At 51.1% G+C, this 20,368-nt stretch overlaps 1 protein-coding gene across 3 annotated transcripts in view; it reads left to right on the top strand.

Moving 5' to 3' along the window:
* Positions 1 to 20,368, top strand: part of smtnb (smoothelin b) — a 68,817-nt gene that overhangs the window by 30,437 nt on the left and 18,012 nt on the right. For all 3 annotated transcript variants that reach the window (XM_036528070.1, XM_036528068.1, XM_036528069.1), the window contains exons 7-11: positions 1,480 to 1,579; positions 6,269 to 7,131; positions 8,392 to 8,446; positions 9,963 to 10,613; positions 14,097 to 14,170. In XM_036528070.1, the coding sequence (XP_036383963.1) occupies positions 1,480 to 1,579; positions 6,269 to 7,131; positions 8,392 to 8,446; positions 9,963 to 10,613; positions 14,097 to 14,170 (1,743 nt within the window). The remainder of the gene's footprint in view (positions 1 to 1,479; positions 1,580 to 6,268; positions 7,132 to 8,391; positions 8,447 to 9,962; positions 10,614 to 14,096; positions 14,171 to 20,368) is intronic.

Genomic DNA, 20,368 nt, shown 5'->3' with positions numbered 1-20,368 from the left:
ACCCTGTCTCCCTGATCAAGGCCTGATTCCATTAACCTCTCAGCCTTTTGAACCTGCTGCTTTCCTCATCAGTTCTGTCCGCCCCCCCAAACCCTCTTGAATTAACATGGCAACACAAACAAGGGGCAGGGGTGCTGGGAAAAAAAAAGTGTGTGTGTTGGGGGGGGGTTAGAGGCTGCTGCAACAACAAGCCTATGATGTGGGTTTGGAGAGCGAGAGTTGCTGGGCCTTTTCAAGAGGCATAAGGCATGGCTCCTCTGTCTGAGATGGGATCTTGGATAGAGAGGGACAGGAATCTGAGGGCACCACCATCTTTTCCACTGCTGCCTGAAGAGTGTAGTGCCCGCTCCCCTGATAATGCTCCTTTTCCACTGAAGGACACAAGCCGGAGCCAGGCAGACGCATGCTGGAGCCACGGCTAGCCGACCAGCTACAATTCTGTTGCTCACAACCAGAGCCGGAGTGTATAACATCACAATGAATGCTAGCTATTTTAATCTCATTATTTTTTAGTGCAGAAGCAATGACGCACTGATGACGCAGTGTGGGGTGTGTGTGTGTGTGTGTGTGTGTACACTCTGTGCGTGTATATGTATCTTTATGTGTATACTTGTATGCGTGATGTACATCTGTGCGCATGTCCATCCGTGGTGTATATGTGTGTGTGTGTGTACACTCTGTGTGTGTGTGTGTGTGTATACGTATGTGTATGCGTATACTTGTATGCGTGATGTACATCTGTGCGCATGTCCATCCGTGGTGTATATGTGTGCGTGTGTCTGGGCTGTTTGCACAGCTGATCCTCCCCTGCAGCAGGTCAGGGTCAGCATTGGAGGCCCAGCAGCAGCAGCAGTGATGCCTGTCTGTCTCTCTCTGTCTGTCTCTGTCTCCCTGCCCTCAGGCCACCGGCTCAGGGCTCCAACCGCTAACCAGGAATGTGGGGCCTGTCCACAGCACTGGTCCACATATTTGTTTTTAGTAAGGGTTGGGCACGTGGGTGAAGAAGGTGGCAGGACGAAATGACTAACAGAGGCAGCAGCTCAGGCCTAAATATGGGAGAAGCAGGGAGACGTGGAGTTGCTGGTGTTCAGGGTGATTCAAGGAGAAGGTTTTTTGGGGGGGTCTGCCATACATAGACACAGGTCGGCCCTGTCATTAGGGGAGAATTCTCGCTGAGCTGTTTTCATCCCTGTGGTGAGAATCAGAAGGTGACAGCGTGCTTCATTGGTACCATCCATTGAGAGGGTCAGGGTACGGTGCTATAATATGTTTTGTGTACAAGGATTGGTGTGAAAGCAGGTGAGTAGGTTTGTGAAGGTTTTGTTGTTGGGTCATCAGTTCATTTTGAGAGCAAAAACAAAAAAAGCAAATGCCCTTGTGTGGATGTTTTTTTTTTTAAACTGAAAGTTATGCTTTGGTTGCGGTTAAGGTGAATTGGCTCCTTCTTGTTTTATGACTCTCACCCGTTGGCCGTTGCAGGACCCTGAGAGAGACAGCCTGGTGGAGCGAGAGCAGATCCGATCTCAAATCAGAGAGCTGCGAAGTCAACAGATACAGAGCAGAGAGCTTCACAGAACAGGTGAGGGAACTATTCTTTGACTAACATCACATTACACTGTTACATTTAATTGTGTTTATATTTATGTTGTGTTACATTTACTGACTTTACACAGCATACAATTTCTATATATTCTCCATGTGTATAGCTGGATATTTCCTGTCACAAGTTATATTACCGAAGGACACAACAGCAGTGTTCCACATTGGACGTGAACTGGCAACCTTCAAGCTATGAGTCTAGCTTCATACCATTAGGCTACTTAGCTGCCATTGCTTACACATTTGTCATTACCACCAGCATTATGATCTTCAGTGCTGGCCCAGTCACTCATTATTTAAGTGCTTAGCTGAGGCCTTGATCCAGATGAAGTGCTTACACACTCTCCATTCATACTGGTGGAATTATACTGAAGCAGTTCCTGTAGTCTGCTCAAGGGTACAACAGCTGAGCCCCATGTGGGATTTGAACTTGCAGCGTTCTGCCTACAAACCGAGTTCCCTACAAGCTACCCTCCTGGTTGCATTAATGTGGCTATTACTGGAGTGAGCAGTGATGTTGTTGATTAATTATGGATTAAAAAAAAATAATAATTCTCTGCTGTGAAAAGTGACCAGTACGACCACTGACGACTGAAGCCTGTAGTGAATTGACAAGGTTAAGCACTCTATTACGTACACACGCACGCGTGCACGCACACATGCGCACACACACACACACTCTCACACACACACACTACACTGTACAATTCAAGGCTGTGTATTTAGGACCCGGTAATATTTGCCCTAGCCTAGGGTTCCTTGTTTGGCAAGGTAAGCTGTAGTACTTGCAACAATATTGACACTGGGCTTCTCCCGGCCAAATATGACACATGCCTATGTTCCACTCAAGGCTAGTTTATACCCGCACTCATCCCAACTCAATTTCCTCTAACGGTGTGCAAAAATAGAGAGTCCTCCAGTAAACCCGCTTCACCGCCACAGGGGTCAGGGGGAGTTGAGAAGGCGGGAACAGAGTCGCTTCTTTTCACTCTGCTCTGTCTGCCGCCCTTAAGCAGAAAATCAAAAAAAAGGGTCATGGGACTCGAATTTGCGAAATTTGGTGCTACCTCTGTCACCTCGCTCACCAGCGTTTCAAATTCAAACGGGTCTAAAAATAAAAGCTAATAAAAGCTTGAATGTTTTAGGCTGAATGCACAGAGCTCAGCCAAGCTCCTCCGGCGGGGAGGGCGAAAGCGGGAGAGGGAACGAAAATCGGAGAGCAAATGAGAGGGAGATTTCCCTTTGCTTCGAGTCAGGCAGATTTGAATGTGCCTGGGTGTTGGAAGTTGAGGGAAATTTCAGGATGCAGCAAAACAACCATGCAAAACCCACCAAGTTCAAAGGTACTACGGTGGCTCGTTTAGGACATATGGATGACCACCCCAGCTTTGATTTTAATGCTTCGATTTTTAATGCTTATTTGACAGAATTGGAGCACTAACTGACCAGTGCCTAGAGTGGTGAATTTAAGGGACAGACACAAAATGCATCTTTAGGTTCATGCAGGTCTCTAGCATATATGTTCATTTGTGCCTGCAAGTCTCCTTGCTCTTCTGTGTGTGTAATTAGACAGCAGCTGGGATGTATTACTTCCCCTCACCCAAAGTGGCCCCCAAAAAGAACATCAGCTACCGCTTTCACGTCTCCCAAAAATACACCATTCCCCCTGCTTGCCCTCCTCCACCCAGTAATTTTGGCCAGGCAGCAGGAGCGTCCGTTCGATGGCCGCTGAATTGTGGGAACGCGCTGTTTGTTATAGACGGCGACATACAAAGACACAGGAAGCTTGCGGCTGGGACAGGATGGGGGGGGAGTGTCTCTGACGGAGATCCAAGGCGAGGGAGAGTGAGGGAAAAGAAAAAGGAAGAAAAGAAAAGAAAGGAAAAGAGAGAGAGAGAGAGAAGAGACATGGGGGGGTGCAGTCTGGCCAGTGTACCACAGCTGAAGTGGAAAGGCCTTGATTTGGGAAATGACCCGTTTGGGGTCGGTCTGAGGAATGCCTGATGCCGACGAGATTCCTGAGGGAGCTTAACTTTGAACTCCAGGCTGCAGTTGTCTTTGTGTTTTTTGTTTGCCATTTGCCTTTTTCCCGGTGGGGAGGGTGGGCACACGGTACGCACATATGTGAATTCGACGTTTCCTCATAATTCAGGGCATTGTTTGCTCCGCAGAGGGGGCTTACTCAGAATTCCACAGAAGCGTGAACAATAGAACACAATAAAAGCGCGCACACTGGGACGTATCTGGACTGCAAGTAACTGGTAAACACCTCGGCCAAAGCAGAGCTGGCCGGCCCTCCTCCATGATCCCTGAGAAAGTCAGAAATGGAGTGAGGTGTCCTGCTGTTGACTCGCCTCCAGCGGTAATCAAAGCAGATGAGATTGCAGTCAAATCTCTGGACACTGAGGCAGCAGCAATTTGAATTTTTCCATCAGCCGGTGAGTGAACTCACCGTCGCGCCGCACCACTAAATCTCCTGGCCTGAGAGTCGCCTCCTCTGGAGTTTGAGGTTCCACTCCCAATAGCGAAATGAATTGACAGTGGTAAAAACAACCCTTTTTTTGGTGAGCGCAGGTGTTGCATCAGCGAGTGAGAGCCCTGTGTGTCCTGAGAACACTTGCGTTCCAAACAACCATGAGTAATGCTGTGTATGTGTGCTTGCTCTTCTCACTGGGAATAAACGCATTCTCCGCTCCAGAAAAGCAGTGGGATCTGCAGCTCCTGATGTTGCAACGCAATCAGACACAGCATATAATCATCTTGTAATCAATCAGCAATCAGCATACAGCTTATAATTTGTAATAAGAGGCACCTTAATGCTGTTGTTAATGATGAGATATGCTTTGGCTTCTTTTTAGCTGAAATCTTAAATGTCAAAGTTGCTGTTCTATGTACACTTCTGAGAACTTGCAGAGTGCAACCAAGGCCACTCCAGTTTAACAGTGGAACAGTTGCATTGTCATTTTTCTCTTGGCTAGAATGTAGCCAATGGTGCTGCCAAGTTACGTTCTGACCTGCTGCAGGCCAGCACTAGTAGTTTGAAAATAACACAAGTCTGCACTTTGTGGCCTTGAGTGGCTTGTGAGATATTCTCTCACAGAGTCTCTCTACAGTGAGATTACAAACTCAGTCCAGGGCTGAGAGGAGTGGAGAAGACCCTGCTCACCTCTGGGAAGACTCTGAACCCCTGAGAGTGTGTGTGCAGGAGTTGGCACCACTGCCCTGTGCGGGGGAGTGTCTGTTCGGCAGGGCACGATGGGTGTGTCATGACCTTTGGGCTTTCCCAGGTCAGTCAGTTTTAGTTTCTGTCTGTGTGTTCCACTTGAGCAGAGCCGTGTGCGTGTGTGTGTGTGTGTGTGTGTGTGTGTGTGTGTGTTTCTGCATGTACATGTGTATGCGTGTAACAGTGTGAGTGGGTCCCTGGGAGGGAGAGGAAGTGGGCAGCAGTGTTTGGAGTGTGGTTTCCTGAGGGAATGGGTGGAATGAGGGAGGTGGGGGCGTTGTTACGGGGGTGTCGCAGGCTCTCTCATCCCCCCCCCCCGCTTCCTGTGCCCGCTTGCCACTTCCTGCCCGTGTGTTCTTTCTTCTGCATCTGGTTGAGGCATCGTGGCGGGGCCAGCTCGAGGTCTGGCCAGGAGGAAATACCTGCAGCCCCCCCTGCCCCCCTTCGCTTTGCACTTATCCCCCATTGACTCTCATATATCACTGAGCCCCTGCTCAAACATGACTCTGGGAAACCATTCACTTCCACTGTCAGTCAAGGCTCAGCAGCTTCATGTGACCAGATGTACAGTGGCACTCCTGGTTCAGTAACTGATGAAAAAATGAAGAAATGAGAGACTTAAGAAACACTACAGTACAGATCATAGTGGGAAATTATTGTACCATAATTGCCTTCATGTTCCCTTGAGAGAAACTCATTTCCAAGTAAATGATTTGTTCCATAGCACATCATTATTTCTTCATTCAGAAGCTGTTTTATATTTAGAGGACAACAAACTCGAGCTTTTCCCTTGTCTCTCTATGTTTAAAAAATCTCTTGCTTCCTTATGTAATTTGTACTCTTCTTAAATAAGAGACCAGAAGAAGCTGGCTCAGTGGAAACATTTGGGTTAATTGAACTTAATTGTTTCCCTGTATGTTGGGGATGGAAAGGTTAGGCATGGAGGAATTCTTCTAATGTAATCTAGTAAGAGGTAATTAGCATGCTGTGACTAAGGTTTATTTTAGTATCACTGGAATGTTTTACATGTTCTCTCCATATGATCATGCTTTTGTAAGACTCGTTGAAATGTTTGGTTATGGCGAGGTCTGCATTCCCCTTTACAGCAGTAGTCTAGACAGCCTGTAACTTTGCCTCAGTTAAACCACTATGGCATGGCATTTATTTTTCATGATTTACAACTATTTCCAGTTATTATTGTTCTATATCCTACTATATGTTCCAGGTATTGCAAGGTAGAATATTGTGTTAAACCCTCTCAGACCTATTCCCTTAAAGTTATGGTTTCTAGTTCTGTTTCCCTTAAAGAGCCGGAGTGTTTGTGTTACCTTGCTGTAACATGCAGGAGCACTGATGGTGAAACACTGTGTGGGTTTAGCATGGTGTACGGTGACAGCACTGGCTGTCCTGACCCTGGGAGTAACAGTGCTGCTTCCCCTGCCGCAGGCTCCAACACAGGCATGGTTCTGGTCCTGGACACCCTGGGGAAGGAGGAGCCCTCAGCCCCCCTGATGGCTCGGCAGCGCCTGGACTCGGGGACCTCCGACTCGGACGTGGTGCTGCCGCAGCGGCAGCGTCTGGGCTCGGGAGCGTCGGAGCACAGCCTGGGGTCGGCGCCCCGCAGACCCCGGCTGGACTCCGGGGCGTCCGAGAAGAGCCTGGGCTCCGTACCCAGGGTCAGACTGGATTCAGGGGCCTCTGATCGGAGCCTCGGGCTGGCCCCCAGGGCCCGGCTGGATTCGGGGGCCTCTGATCGGAGCCTCGGGCTGGCCCCCAGGGCCCGGCTGGATTCGGGGGCCTCAGAGTGGAGCAGCAGCTCTCAGTCCAGGTCCAGGCAGAGACTCGACTCTGGGACGTCTGACTCCAGTCAGGGCCCGCTCCCACGGCAACGGCTGGGCTCCGGTGCCTCCGATGGAAGCCTGCTGTCACGGAAACGGCTGGATTCGGGCACCACGGACACGAGCCCTGGCGTGTCCTTGTTGGATCGGGAACCGGCAGAGGAGCCAGCGGCAGTAATGAGCAGCTCCTCCAGCACTGACTCAGAAGCCGAGGCCAGCGATCACAGGCCGGCCCCGCCCGCTGCGGAGCCCAGTGACGACAGCTCCACCACTGACACTGACCGTGAGCAGCCACAAAGCACCAATCAGAGGCCCGCCCTTGCCATCGTGGAGCCCAGCGAGGACAGCTCCACCACAGACACCGACCGCGAGCAGCCTGATGGGGCAGTCCTCTCCAGAAATGCCCCTAGTTCCCATACCAACCTGCTGAATGGCAGCTCAAGGGCCAGGGATGATGTGCAAGAGCGGAAGGTACAGTACAAAAAGAAAGGAGTGACACAATGCTAGTGATCTCACTACACAAGCTTCATCACCATACAGCTAAATTACCTCAACGCAAAAAATGGCCAATTTACAGCAGACCTGTAAACACAAGATGATCTACGTGTAGGTCTGTAGACAGGGCCGTGATCTATCAATGACAAGCATAAATACTGTAGATGCTTATGATCAGAGGTAAATGCACAGACACGATGTCTGTTGCTCTGTAGCACCGTAGAAGAGCAGATGAAGTACTTGTATTTTTCACTACTGTCACTAGAGGGAGCTGTCGAGCTTTGACATTTGCCTGAAGTTGTCCTTTACGTTACTGTCCTGACAAGAGAGCACAGTAACCTGCCAGCAAACCTCAGCAGCACCCCTGTCAAACACACACCAATAAACAGAGCATGTTGACCTGGACAGCTCAAAGCCTTGATTTCTGTTACCCGGCTGCATAAATAAACTCTCGTCACTGGGATCTGACAGTAGCTGAACCCTTTGATATTCTGCACAGAATTTGGTAGGCTTCTGGATTACACTAAGCATCCCAGTCCCTCGCAGTTCTGTTATTTTTGCAGCTCTGAAGCTCTGCTTTAGCTCTGGTTTGCATCAGAGCACAAAGAGAGGAGCTTCTGTAACCAAACAGGGGCTAAACAAAGAACAGGAGATTGACGGGAGCCCCTGCGATTCTGTTTACAAAATATTATTGGCTTGGGGTTATGGTTACCGCACCGCCGTGCGCACGGGTCTGTTTATCCAGCGCTGACGGCCAGATTTTGTAAAGAGCCGGCTGTGTACATTACATCACCCTTGCATGCCGCGCGCGTGCGCCGCGTGTGTTTACATTACGCGCGGGGCCTGCACCCGCTCTCCCGTCCTCAGCAGGCCCGCTGCTGCTGCATAACTTTCTCACAATGTTAGCTGATTGGTAGAGGCATCCTTGGGACTGCAGGCGAATAAGCTGCTGCGGGATTGGCACTGGCTTCGGCCTGGCAGCCCTTACCCACTTAACTGCCCCCTCCACACCATGCAGTTCCTCTGTGCTTGCCCATGATAGCCACAGTAGCATGTTAACAACCCCTTCTACCACTAATCTGCTTTGGCCAGGCCATCCCTGGTCGTGAACTACCATAGTTTGAGATCGTTACTGGTGTGATTGTGCAATCAAGTAAGATGACTGTAGTCTGGGGAGCTGTAGCAAGTTTCTGTCTGCTCTTTGCAAATGTTGAAGTCTCTCTCTTCTTTTTTCAGACTACAGGGACCAGAGACACACCGTTCAAATCCCTCTACAATGGCAAAGAGTCAGGTGAGCTTATCAGCACATTCTCCCTGTCTTCCACACACACACACACACACACAAGCACGCGTGAAGACACATCCACACAAGCACAAGAAATGTCATGTAGCCTGGTGAGAAGTGCACCCCCTGTCTGCCGCTTGAAGTAGTGCATGTGCGTGGAGCAGGCCCGCTAAAAGAGCTGCACTTGGTGGGGGTCATGATGATGATGATTGTGATGATGGAGGACAAAATGGCTTAAAGACCCTCTGAGTGCCCCTGAGTTGTAATTGCCCAGGGCAAGAAGATCCATTCCTCTATCAAGTCAACCAGCCCTCCCTGACAGTTGGTAGTGCCTACACTGGGCTCTGCGAACATGACCGTATAGGGACAGGGCCTGCGGACTCCTGCACGCTCTCCTGCCCCGGGGGAGAGGGTGTAGAAGCGCGCAGGCGCGGGGCGACCCTCTGGCGGATCCATCCGTCCCCTGGCCACGTGTGTCTGTCTTCAGTTTCTGCTCCCCGTCGCAGAGCTAGCCGAGCGGATGGCTCTGTCTCATGTAAACACCGACACGTTCCCTAGCAACGCCTGTGCATTTTTTGCCTCAATAAGGCAGAAAGGTCCGAGTGCACCTTCCTCACGCTCCCTCCCCCTTTCCTCTGTGTGTTCTGCCCCTATCCTGTCCTTTTCGGTCTCTTTTAACCGTTTCTCCTCCCTCACTGTGAGCCGGTATGCATTGCACTGTGTCTTTTTAGCTTTGCGTTTGGACCTCCTGGGCACGTCCCCAAAGCTTGTGTGTTTCTAGTCAATTGCAGTGAAAATGGTATTCACGATTTGTGAAACATCAGTTCATATTTATTGCATCTCTGGCATTTCTGAAATGGCCCCGTTTAAGTGAGGCAGATCGAGGAGGTTCACCGTTACATGGGACAGCAATAAGCACAACCTTGTTTGTAGCCTGTAATGCACTCCCCCTCGGAGCTGTCACGGCGGTTGTAATATTAGTCAATGATCAACGCAGTTGACTGAAACACTGAACGAGGAACACAGAGCATTTCAAATACATGGTGTTTGACAGTTGAGCTGTTTTGTGAATCCAGAGGGTACAGATCTAGAAGGCAGAACGTTGGCAGAGGAATAAAATGGTGTAGATTGCGTGACACCGTTTCAACACAGCACTGTTATCCTTGCGTGAAGCTATGCGCTGGTGAGGTCTGTGTGTGAGCAGTGCGGGACGGGGAGGAAGAGGATGTTTACCGCAGGCAGAGAAGGGACCGTCGTGCAGGACGGGGGAAACGCTGAAAAGCTCAAGGAATCTTGTTGACAGTCAAAGTAGAGGAACAGGGAGAGCGAGGGGGGGAGGGGGGAGGAGGTGGGGAGGAGGAAGAGAGAGCAAGTGATGCATTGAAAAAGGGAATGGGAGGAGAGGGAGGAGTGAGCGGCTGTGAGAGAGTCCGTGCGCGGGTGTGAGCGTCGCTCGCTGGGCTTGCGTGGGCTGTGTGCGAGTCGCTGCGCGTTTCTGACGGAGCCGTTTTCTGCTCCGCAGCGCCGGAGAAGAAGGACCTGCTCCCCTCGGCCTTCAGCCGGGCCAACTCCGTGCGGGACCGCGTGCGCAAGTTCACTGAGAGCAGCCCCAGCGCGGCGGCCCAGAGGAGAGGCTCGCTGAAGAGCGGGGCAGCCCCCAGCGCCCGCAGCCAGACGCCCGTGTCCCGCGTCACCCGGCTCTTCGAGGGCCAGGGCCCGAGCAGGGACAAGGCGCGGGAGGCAGAGAGGGCCGACAGACCCCGCGTGGGCTCCGCGTCCTACTCCTCCTCCTCTTCCTCAGAGTCCGCCGAAGGTCTGCTCCAGCGGCGAGCCGGCGAGCGTCCAGGGGCGCCTGCCTGCGGCCACACCCCCGCCCCCTCCCAGCAGCACCCGCCCAACGGCCAATCGCTGAGCTCCGGGGGCGGAGCCTCTGGGCGTGCAGAAAAGCTCATCCACCCCTCGGTCAGCTCAGAGGAAGCCAACGTACCCGCATCGCCAGCCTCAGCAGGGGACAGCGCAGCACACAGCGTGGGAGAGGAAGACCCCGACATGAAGACCTTCTTCACCATCGAGATCAAGGATGGGCGCACCACCACCACCAGCAACGCGCCCCCGCGGATCAGCGCCAGCACCCCTCCCCGGATCAGCGCCAACACTGTGGGACAGAGGGCAGGTATGTACCGAACCCCCGCAGTACCACTGACATCCCCAGTGTTCACCTGCCTTTTAGACATGGGCCATGACTGGCTGAGTGCATGTTTCTTATATTACTGAAGATGATGCTCACGTGTATGTATCAGGTGTGAATTTTAGGTGTGACTTATCTGCCATAGAAATAAGCTGTAATCAGAGATGAGGGAGAGGCTCAGGTGTGCTGAGTGAGAACGTTGTGTGCACTGCTTTGTATTGTGTGCATGCTGATGGGAAGGTGACCTTGTGACAGACGTGTGAGGCTGGCAGTGGAGAAACTCCCAGGTCTGAGTAATTATTAACACTCTGAGACATTGTACACCTTGTAGTGCACCTGGGCTCATTCCTCCTGCTCCTGTTTAAGCTGGAGAAGGAGGTAAAGTAAATAGCTCCAGGGTACAGCAGCATATCCCACTCGGGATTTGAACTGGTAGCCTTCTGGTGAAAGGTTCTTTATCCACACCACCAGGCTGCAGTGGGTGTGCTGTTCCCCTTTAGCTGGAGTGGCTGGTTCCTCTCCCAGTGCTGATTCTGCAGTAGCACGACCCACAAAAGCCATGCTGGTGCCATGGGAATTGCAGAAATGATGGCTCCCAAACTGTAGGAGAAAAACCGTAAGAAACTGTATGAACTAAAACCTCATGGACAGCACTGAAGAGAAGCTGACGGTCAGGAAATGCAAACACCATGCGCTGGTTCTCCTCAGTCAGCAGAACCTGGGAACCAGAGTTGCGGTGCTAAATGGTAGGAGTCTTGCTTTCAGTTGTGACTGGAGAAAACGTGTGCTTTACTAATGCAACGTGTAGTGGGCATTGTACGTGTAACAGTGGTCTTGAGTGTTTAATGTGACTGGAGAATCTTGAATGTGTAGCAACATGATGCTGGATTGCTGTGCATACACATGTTCATGTTCCAGTTTCACTTCAACAGTTTGTGTGTACTTCTGCATACACAGATAAAGCCGATATGATATGCCATGAACACAAAGCATTTTGATATGCATTCCTCAATACGTTATACACCTTATGCAACTTGACAAGCCTTTTTCCGGGGGTCCAACATCAGCGTACTGAATCTGCTGGAAGACGTTGGCTTTGTAACATGCATCGACGTGCAGACCCCTCATTGCGGTATCTTAATGTCAGAATTCCGGTTTGTACATTCCTCTTATTTGCAGAGGGCGTGTAAATATTTGTCGTCTGGCTCTGCTCCACCCCATATGTTAATGTCACCTTCAAGGGCCTGCTGTAAACACTGGCGCAGCGGGTGGGGGTGGCCAGGAATGCCGAAAAGGATTCAGGGGGACACACAGGGTCGGCACAGGCGGGGGCGTCTCGGCCCGGCCAGTGCACTTCATTAGAACTCGCACAGCAGCCCGACTGTGAACAGAAGAGGGTGTGGGTGTACGCATGGGGGGGGGGTATTGCAAATGGACAGATGTATGACAATGGACAGTACGGGGGAGGGGCACGACTTTTGGCACAATAGATTATTTCTCTAGTGTGGAAGAAATACTGCATTCCTCCAGAGTTGCAGAGTCCTCAACCACAACAGAATGCATGTGTGTGTTTCTCTCAGTTCTCTCACACACACACACTCGTGCATATGGACTGTAATTTTTCCCAGTGGTATGTTTGTGCAGGACACAGCAACACTGATATAGCTCCCCCTGGGGTTTGGTAACTGGACTTGAGAGCACCTCAGGGTGACTGATTCCAGTCCACATCATACCAGCGTGCTTGAAGGTTTCGAGGGTTGTGCTGATTTATCAAATTCCTTCGTGTTTCCTGTCAAACAGTGGCAATTTGATGCCAATCCAGTAACAGCTCTGCAGCAACGGACCTGCATGTTTGAACTCAATAGTGTAATTAAACAAGAAGTTGGAGGGCTCAAGTGTTTTTATAAGCACAGTTAGTGAAAGATTAATTATAGTATGGCATGCCTCTTTGATGAAAAAGAACAGCGTGTGGTAGCAACTTAGGGACACAATAGTACATATCCCAGGATGACTTACCCTCACACAGCTCTTTACATACATCCCTAGCAAGGCTGACCCACACACACACACACACACACCACTTCCTCACACATAACCTAACAAAGCTCAACCTAACACAACCCTTGTCAGCCATCCCAGCAAGGGTCAGTGTAACACACCTCTTTACCCGGTCCCTCGGTTCACACTCAAAGCAGCGTAGTGCTCCAGTGGCCTGGAGGCCTCTTATATCTCGTTCAGAATGGGTTCCTGATCCTAGACCCAGAGCAGCAGGTCCAACCGTGACCTGCTGATCAGCCTCTCCCAGCACCACAGCCTCGTCTCTCAGCCCCTTGATCACAGCTGGTGCAGAGAACTGTCTAAATAACCACCTGGCAGTGTCTCCAACCCAAACAGTTTACTTTAAAGTCCTGGAAACATGCCGCACACGCCTCTGGCCCTGGCACACTCCCGCTCCCGCGCCGGCGGGTCTGTGCGGCCGAGTCAGTCCTCTTCAGGAGAGGGCAGCAGACCCTTCCTGTCCTGTCCGTGTTCACGGACGTCAGCCCCCTGTGGGGAGCTTCCGCTCCATCTACCTCGGATTGGGCTTAAGGCTGTCACAGCAGCGTGACTCAGAGGGAAGCCTCTGCTGAGTATATCCGCTCTGCCTGCCTGCTTCTGCTTCAGCCCAGAGAACAGTGAGAGTGGGAGTATCTGGCGTACCTCATACTGGGTGCGGAAGGCCAGGCGGGGGTGTCTGGGAGATGAAGACGGGAGGGCGCGTTCCCCTCTCTCGATGACACGAAACCAAAAAAAGACAAGAGCACGTACCCCTTGCATTTACATTTATTCATTTGGCAAACACTTTTATGCAAGTGAGGTACCCCTTCCACCGTCGGTGCGCTGATGTGTTTGTGCTGACCCTGAGTGGCGTGTTTGAGTCCTTATGCAAGTGTGCATGGGAGAGAGTTTGCAGTTATTTTGAGCTATTAGAGTTTGCAGGGTCCAGAATTGTTTGTGTGTATTATTTGTATGTGTGCAAACACGCGTATGAAGGATCTGTCTGCACGTGCATGTGTGCTTGTGAGTCTGTGTATGAGCGTGTCTCTGTGCAGGGAGCAGGGGAAAGCTGAGAGCTAATGTGAACGTGTTTATATTAACAGTGACAGCTCTCTCCCAGTGACTCAGTGCTTAAACATGTGACCCCACTGTGTATGACAGTGGCAGCTTATATAATTGAGTGATTGCCATCACAGACACATACACAAGGCACAAATGAACATAACGACCCGTGGAGATATATATACGGGCTTGTAAGGTGTTAAGCTGAGTATAACTTAGGTTGATTTTATAAACATGTAAGTGTAAATGCATGTGTATATCCAAGGTATTTGAAATACTGATTGAGAAGTATTTTAACGAGTTTTAATGAGTCACTCCATTTCTGTCCCTCTTTTCTCCCTTCTCCCTCTCTTTCTCTCGTTCGGACAGAGCTCACTCTGGGCCTGAGAGCGACGCCTTTCAAGATCACCTCCTCCAGCCTGTCCTCCGGCCCCTCCTTCAAGGTACAGCTGTCACGTCTCACGCACAGTCACAGTGATGTCACAGTGAAAGAGACCGAATGGTCATGGCTCCATGATGACAGTGAGCAGAGTGACAGGCCCTTCTGCTTTATGACCTTCCTTGCATGGAGGAAGTGCAGGATCAGCACCGAGTCAGTGAGGCACAGGGATGCCATCATACACACGGCGGAGTGTCTCAGAGTGTTGACTGCCATGCATGCGGGCAGATGCTCAGTGGAAAGATACAAAGGGACAGACAGGGACACAAGGCTCAAACAGACAGGCAGAGGATGCTGCTTCAGTCTCCGTTAGAAGGAATGGCAGGTAGACTCTAAAGTGCAGGGTGTCTTCCTGCTGTGAGTTTAATTTAATGCATGTCTGCAGGGGGAATTTAAAAGGGGAATGCGTGATAACACCAGTCCACCGCTATGGAGTTTACCTGAATCAAGCTCAAAGCCTTGAAAATGCAGACGGGCTCATACCCGAGTGGCTCCTACGCTTGGTTTCACAGCACCGCACGTAGGTGCAAGATCTTGCCCTGGCGGCGATGTGTCCCCGCTGCTAATGTGTGTCCAGGGCCCCGTGAGAGGGAGCGAGGGGTGGCCGAGTGTTTATCCAACAGAGCGGGGGATAGCGGGCCAGCGCTGCCCTTGTAGGGTAATCCAGTGAGAGGGAGAGGAAGGAAGGGAGGGGGGCAGTGTCACATGCCACTTCCCCCTCGGGTAAACACCGCTCACGCCGGTGCCCTCCGCACGGCCGGCAGCGCACGGCCTGAATGGCACGATCAAAGGGATCCGCGTGAAGGGGTTAATGGCGTGAACGGAGGGTTAGGCTGATGTTCGGCGGCTGGCGAGGGTGGAATCTGGCCCCCACCCTCCCACTCCGTCTCCCCCTTTCGTTTCCATTCCATACTACGCCTTTTGTTCCCCCTTCCACTCCATATTCGTTCTACACCCCCACCTCCCCACCTCGCCTGGGGAATTTCCATCTGGGATTTCTCGGGGAAGAGCATCTCAAGTCAGTCTGCCCCCCCCCCCAACCCCTTGCCCCAGCACGCGGAGGAACTTGAAAAAGTTCTTGTGAGTCGTTATCACGTCGTTTCAGCAGTGCGCTGTGGAGGGCCCCAGTCCAGCGCGGCCCCAGCTCTCTTTAAGCCATCAACATATACAGAACAAGAATAAGTTTTACTACGATGCTGATGAGTTCTGTCAGGTGGTTACCTGATTGGGTGGAAGGAAATCCTGGGGACAGCCAAGCCCCCCCAGGTGGCTGGGGAGGGGGGTGGTCATCCCCTCTGGGGCGACAGTGCGTAAACTGTCGCCATTGCCCCCATCTCTCCCCTCCTAGACACGGATAGCTCCAGTTCCCCTGAATGATTTCTTTGAATTCCTCTCCCGTGTGGGGCCATGCTGTAATCTCGTTAAGGGATCAGGGGGGTTGTTGATTAGGCCATATTGTGGACGGGAGGGGGGATTACAGACTGGGGCGGTGTGCCGAGGAGCACCTGTTTGCCCGGGATCCGCTTTGCCCCGTCCCACTCAGAGAGGGAGAGTCAGAGAGGGACCGGTATTAAGGCCGAAAGACAAACACGCCGTGTGCGGATGCTGGTCTGAGCTGAGCAGCGCTGGGACTCGGAGGTAAGACTTTTGAGGTTTGTGTGTGCGTGTTGGGGCACAACATACGGTGTGTTGTAGAGGCCTATGGAGTTGTTTGATGCAAGATGGATTACTCTCTATAGAAACAAACTAGATACCAGCGAAGACCACATGTGCTGAAGACTTATTTTCTGGTCATGAAGATTGAGTGCTGTGTGCCCTGTGAAGCAGCCCACCCATATGCTGCCGCAGTTTGAGCTCTGGGCAGCCAGAAGGTTGTGTGGTCAAATCTGAGGTTTCACTCTGGTATGTTTGCGCCATGGATTCAGCAGATCTGTCTGTGCTGAATATCTCTTCCCAGAGAGCATCTGGAGCAGCTGGATGTTAATGATCTCTTGTCCTCCGTGGGGACAGAGCTGAAAGGGAATTTCAGTGAAGGATGTGTTGAATGGTGCCATGGTCTGTTCGCTGGAAAATTATCCATCCCTTAAATTTTATTTAATGTATCAGTCTAAAGAGGGCTTCATGTAATATAATGTGGAATAGCTGAAGCTATGAATCCCAGGGTAAACATATTGGACTTACAAAACACATACCAAGAATATGGCCTGTATGATGGATTTAGAAACACCTGCAGCATGTCCAGCCAAGCACTTTCCCTGGGTTTTAATTTCTCTTGTCATGATCCTGTGAGCCCCTGGGCGTGGGGGTGCTACATGAGTTCCATTCTGGCCCTTGTTGGAAGCGTTAACCCACACCAAAATCCAGCTCGTCAGACGACTGTTAAGCCACTGTCATCCTTCCTAAAGGCCACAGACACATAATAGTAATGGTTTTGCCGTTGTTGTGGAATGCTTTGAGCTAGCTGTTCCCATGGCAGGGCGGAGGGTCCTCTCCTAGACACTGAAAGCGAGCAGGGCTTTGGGGCTGCCTGAGCCCCTGTAGCCTCTCAGCTTAGTCAGGTCATTAGGGAAAGGTGAAAATAGCTCCACTAATGAGATTTCTCCAGCGTGCGTTTCGCTGGGGGTTAACGTCAAGCTCTGCTTTAGCGACTGGTAGCGCAGTCTGGTGAAAGCATGCATTCTCTGTACTCCAGCCCAGACGACATATGGACAGACTGCTAGCGGCACCGTTGCCTTTTCTGAAAAGGCAAAGGGGAGGGGGTGGGCAGAGGGTAATTGTGGGGCAGCCCAGATCCCACACTCATCGCCGTGTGGATTTTGTAGCTGCATGTTCTTGGGTGGGCTTGTTTTAGAGCGCTAACCTCAGCACAGTCATCAATCGGTTTTACCTGGCTGGTTGTGCCTGGGTCCGTTCCACAATGTGGGCCACCTCCCCGCTTTATCCTGTGCTCTCTCTCTCTCTCTCTGTTGATGCTTAATAGATGATGTTTCTGTATGTGTTCGTGGCTCTGAAGAGCTGTGGTTGGCCCATGTGCTCTGTCTGATCTCTCAGGGCGGTCTCAGGCCCCTGGCTTCTCTCTGGTGGTCTGTTCTGAGCTGGGATCACAAACCTGGAGGAGAGCTGTGTTGTCAAGAGCTGCTTTTTCCCAGCAACTCAAATTCAGATAGGCTTTATAATGCTGAGTTGGCATGAGGAAGACATTGTGTAGCCAAATACAATAACTGGAATCAACAGTAACTATATAGTTCAACAAATGCATATACTCACAACAGCCAAAATATGCACAACTAACCTTTTAAAGCAAAACGTCTTTGTGCTTTTGGTGTTTGTGTGTGTCTGTGTGTGCCTGTGTGCCTGTGTGTGTACTCACGCTGTGTGAGTATACGTTTGCCGGGTGAATGTGTCGGTATGTGTATATGTGCGCACATTCAGTCCCGTAACTGTACATGAGAGAGAGAGAGAGCAAGCGAGCTCTATTGTCGGCGGCACTGCCCCCATCCTGGCTCTGGCCTCAGGACTCGCTCTGCTGAGCCAGAGCTGGATGTGAGAACCAATAACAGAGTGACCCAACTAGCATACAGCATTCCCAAAACAGCAGCAGCTGGAGAGTGGTGTGCTCTTATGCCAACAAAGCTAATTGAATTGCATATAAAACCAGAGGAAGGTCACTGAATGTTCCCCAGAGGAAAGAGAGAGAGCGGAGGAGACTGAAATAGAGGCAGTGAGAGAAAAAGACAGAGAAGCAGGAAGGTGGAGAGAGAGAGAGGGGGGAGATGCATACTGACACAGGCATACCCCTGGATTCGATCAACACAGATGGAATCTTCAACTCTGACTCGCAATAAACAGGTTTTACAAACTTTCAGTACTTTTTAGTAATTAATGTTGGTGACTGCTGAACACATCTGGAAAGCAGTTTAACACTTTCAAGTAACTGTGAACCAAAGTTGAAGGCAAATATTGATTGGGTCCGGGGAGAGCAGGCTTGCTGGCACCCGTGCTGCTCCCTGTGGGGGGGATCACTGAGGCACCCATGTGAGACCTCCACAGCTGTGCCAGCTCAGCACTGCCCCTGGCTGCAGTGGGCATAGCTAATGCCCACGTGGCAGGCGCCGATATGCACCTCACCCAGTCACCCTGCTCCTGGGTGTGGGATTATCATCGTCATCTCAGTCACACTGGCTTCCTTGTGATCTTTGCAAGGGGGACGGTGACTGTGATGACAGATGGCATGTCCTGTGTGCTTAGTGCCATGGGAGATATCTCTGTCAGTTCTGTCCCCAAATACATGGACATCACCATGCACCGGGATCATAAGGAAATGTTGGTTGGTTTGGTAGGGTTTGTTTGTGACTAAATGACCTGTTTCTTTAACTCAGTGTGTGATCTCCACACTGACCCTCAGAAACAATGCCAGTGTGAGGGCCTGTCCCTTGGATGCTTTACAGGGCAGCAAAAACAACCCCTATAAAAATTCCCTGTACATTATAAGGGCTAGTATAAATCTTATTGGAAATTTGTCTCATTGTACAGTTTGGCATAATCATAAAAATTCCCCATACAGTAGAACTTTTTGTGAAAGGGTGCTACTGTAAGGCCTAGAACACATTTTGTTGACATTGTAATGAAGATTATAAGCCCTGTTCATAAAAGCCTGTTTATTATTTAACGTGTGAAATGTCAGCCTCCTCTTCAGCTTCCACTTTCGCAGTACATCCGATTCATTCCAGGCAGGGTTATTTTGTTATGTGTTCTGCATTGTGCTCCTACTGTTATTTTCAGATACGCTCTTGGAAATAACTAGCTGGTATCTGCCAAGGGGTTAGATCTGCCAAAGATAATTAAGCTCACACATATTCTTTCTCGCGCTCGCACACACACACACACACACACACACACACACACACACACAAAGAAGAGACACACACACACTAAACCGTAGAAAGACCTAACACCCCTTCCCACCACTGCACGCACACGCACACACACACACACACACGCACACACACACTCACAACACCCGTTCCCACCACTACACAGACACTACACTGACCTCTTCTCTCTCTCTCTCTCTCTCTCTCTCTCTCTCTCTCTCTCTCTCTCACTCTCACTCTCACTCTCACTCTCACTCTCACTCTCACACGCACACATACGCACACACACGCACACACACACCATTGCAGTGTGTCCAGCCTCATCACTGACACCTCTGTCGCCAGACCAGCATGACCTCCCCCTCCACGTTTGACTGTGACCTACTTTCCCCTGCTATTCTCCACACTGCTCTCTGGCCTGTTCCAGGATGGTGCTCCAGTTTGTCTCTAAATCCCAGGAAATCTCTCCGATGGCCCGACAGCCCGGTGTCCTCTCCCCACCACACCGACACGCTGCTCTCCCCTCATACTTTTACTGTCTGAGCCCATCACAGCACCTGCAGTAAGAAACCACCAGAGAATAAAACTGTGCAGCCGTATGAATGCTAATTTGTTAATAATCGTTCCAACAGTGATACACTGTTGTGCAAATATCCATAACTCCTCCTCCATTACTGTCAATCATGCTGTTTTTTGGGGGGCATCTTTACAGTTAAGTCTCCATTGCGAAAAAGGACCATTACACTAAGAGGGCCAGTGCTAGAGAAATGTTGCTGGTCAGTAGTTTTGCCTGACGTGGCCACAGCAGTAATGGCACGTGGGCAGGACAGGAGACCCGAGGGAGGCGATGAGAGGATGACTGACACCATGACACACCTGTTGGCAGACAATCAGAGAGCCAAACACGTCTCTCTCCCAGTCTCTGCCTGTCTCCTTCTGCAGGGACAGTTATTCATGCGCGTGTTAACTTGTCACTCAGCGCTGATGAATCTGTCTGGTGTGAATGGCACAGAGGACGGAGAGGGCTGGCATCTCGCTCCCTGCCCTTGCGCTCAGCCAGCACCGGGGATCTCCGTCACAAGGTGAAATGGCCGGGCTACCTGCTGCAGAGGCGGCCCGGGTGTCAGCAGACTCGTTCCCGTAGGACAGGCTCACACGCAAAGCGCTGAAACACGAACGCCCGTGTGCGTCGCACGTTACCTCACGCATACGTGCACGCTCGCACAATACCTCGCTCACCAGCTGGGGCGATCGCAGTGATAGCCTGTCACCATTCTTCAGAGGACGGGCTGTCGGTCCTTCGACATGGCAGGGGCTCGGGCCAGCTG

This window comes from Megalops cyprinoides, chromosome 4 (assembly GCF_013368585.1).
Source record: "Megalops cyprinoides isolate fMegCyp1 chromosome 4, fMegCyp1.pri, whole genome shotgun sequence".
Taxonomy (NCBI): Eukaryota; Metazoa; Chordata; class Actinopteri; order Elopiformes; family Megalopidae; genus Megalops; species Megalops cyprinoides.
The sequence above is the reverse complement of the archived record's forward strand: the minus strand, read 5'-3'. Positions and strand labels throughout refer to the sequence as shown.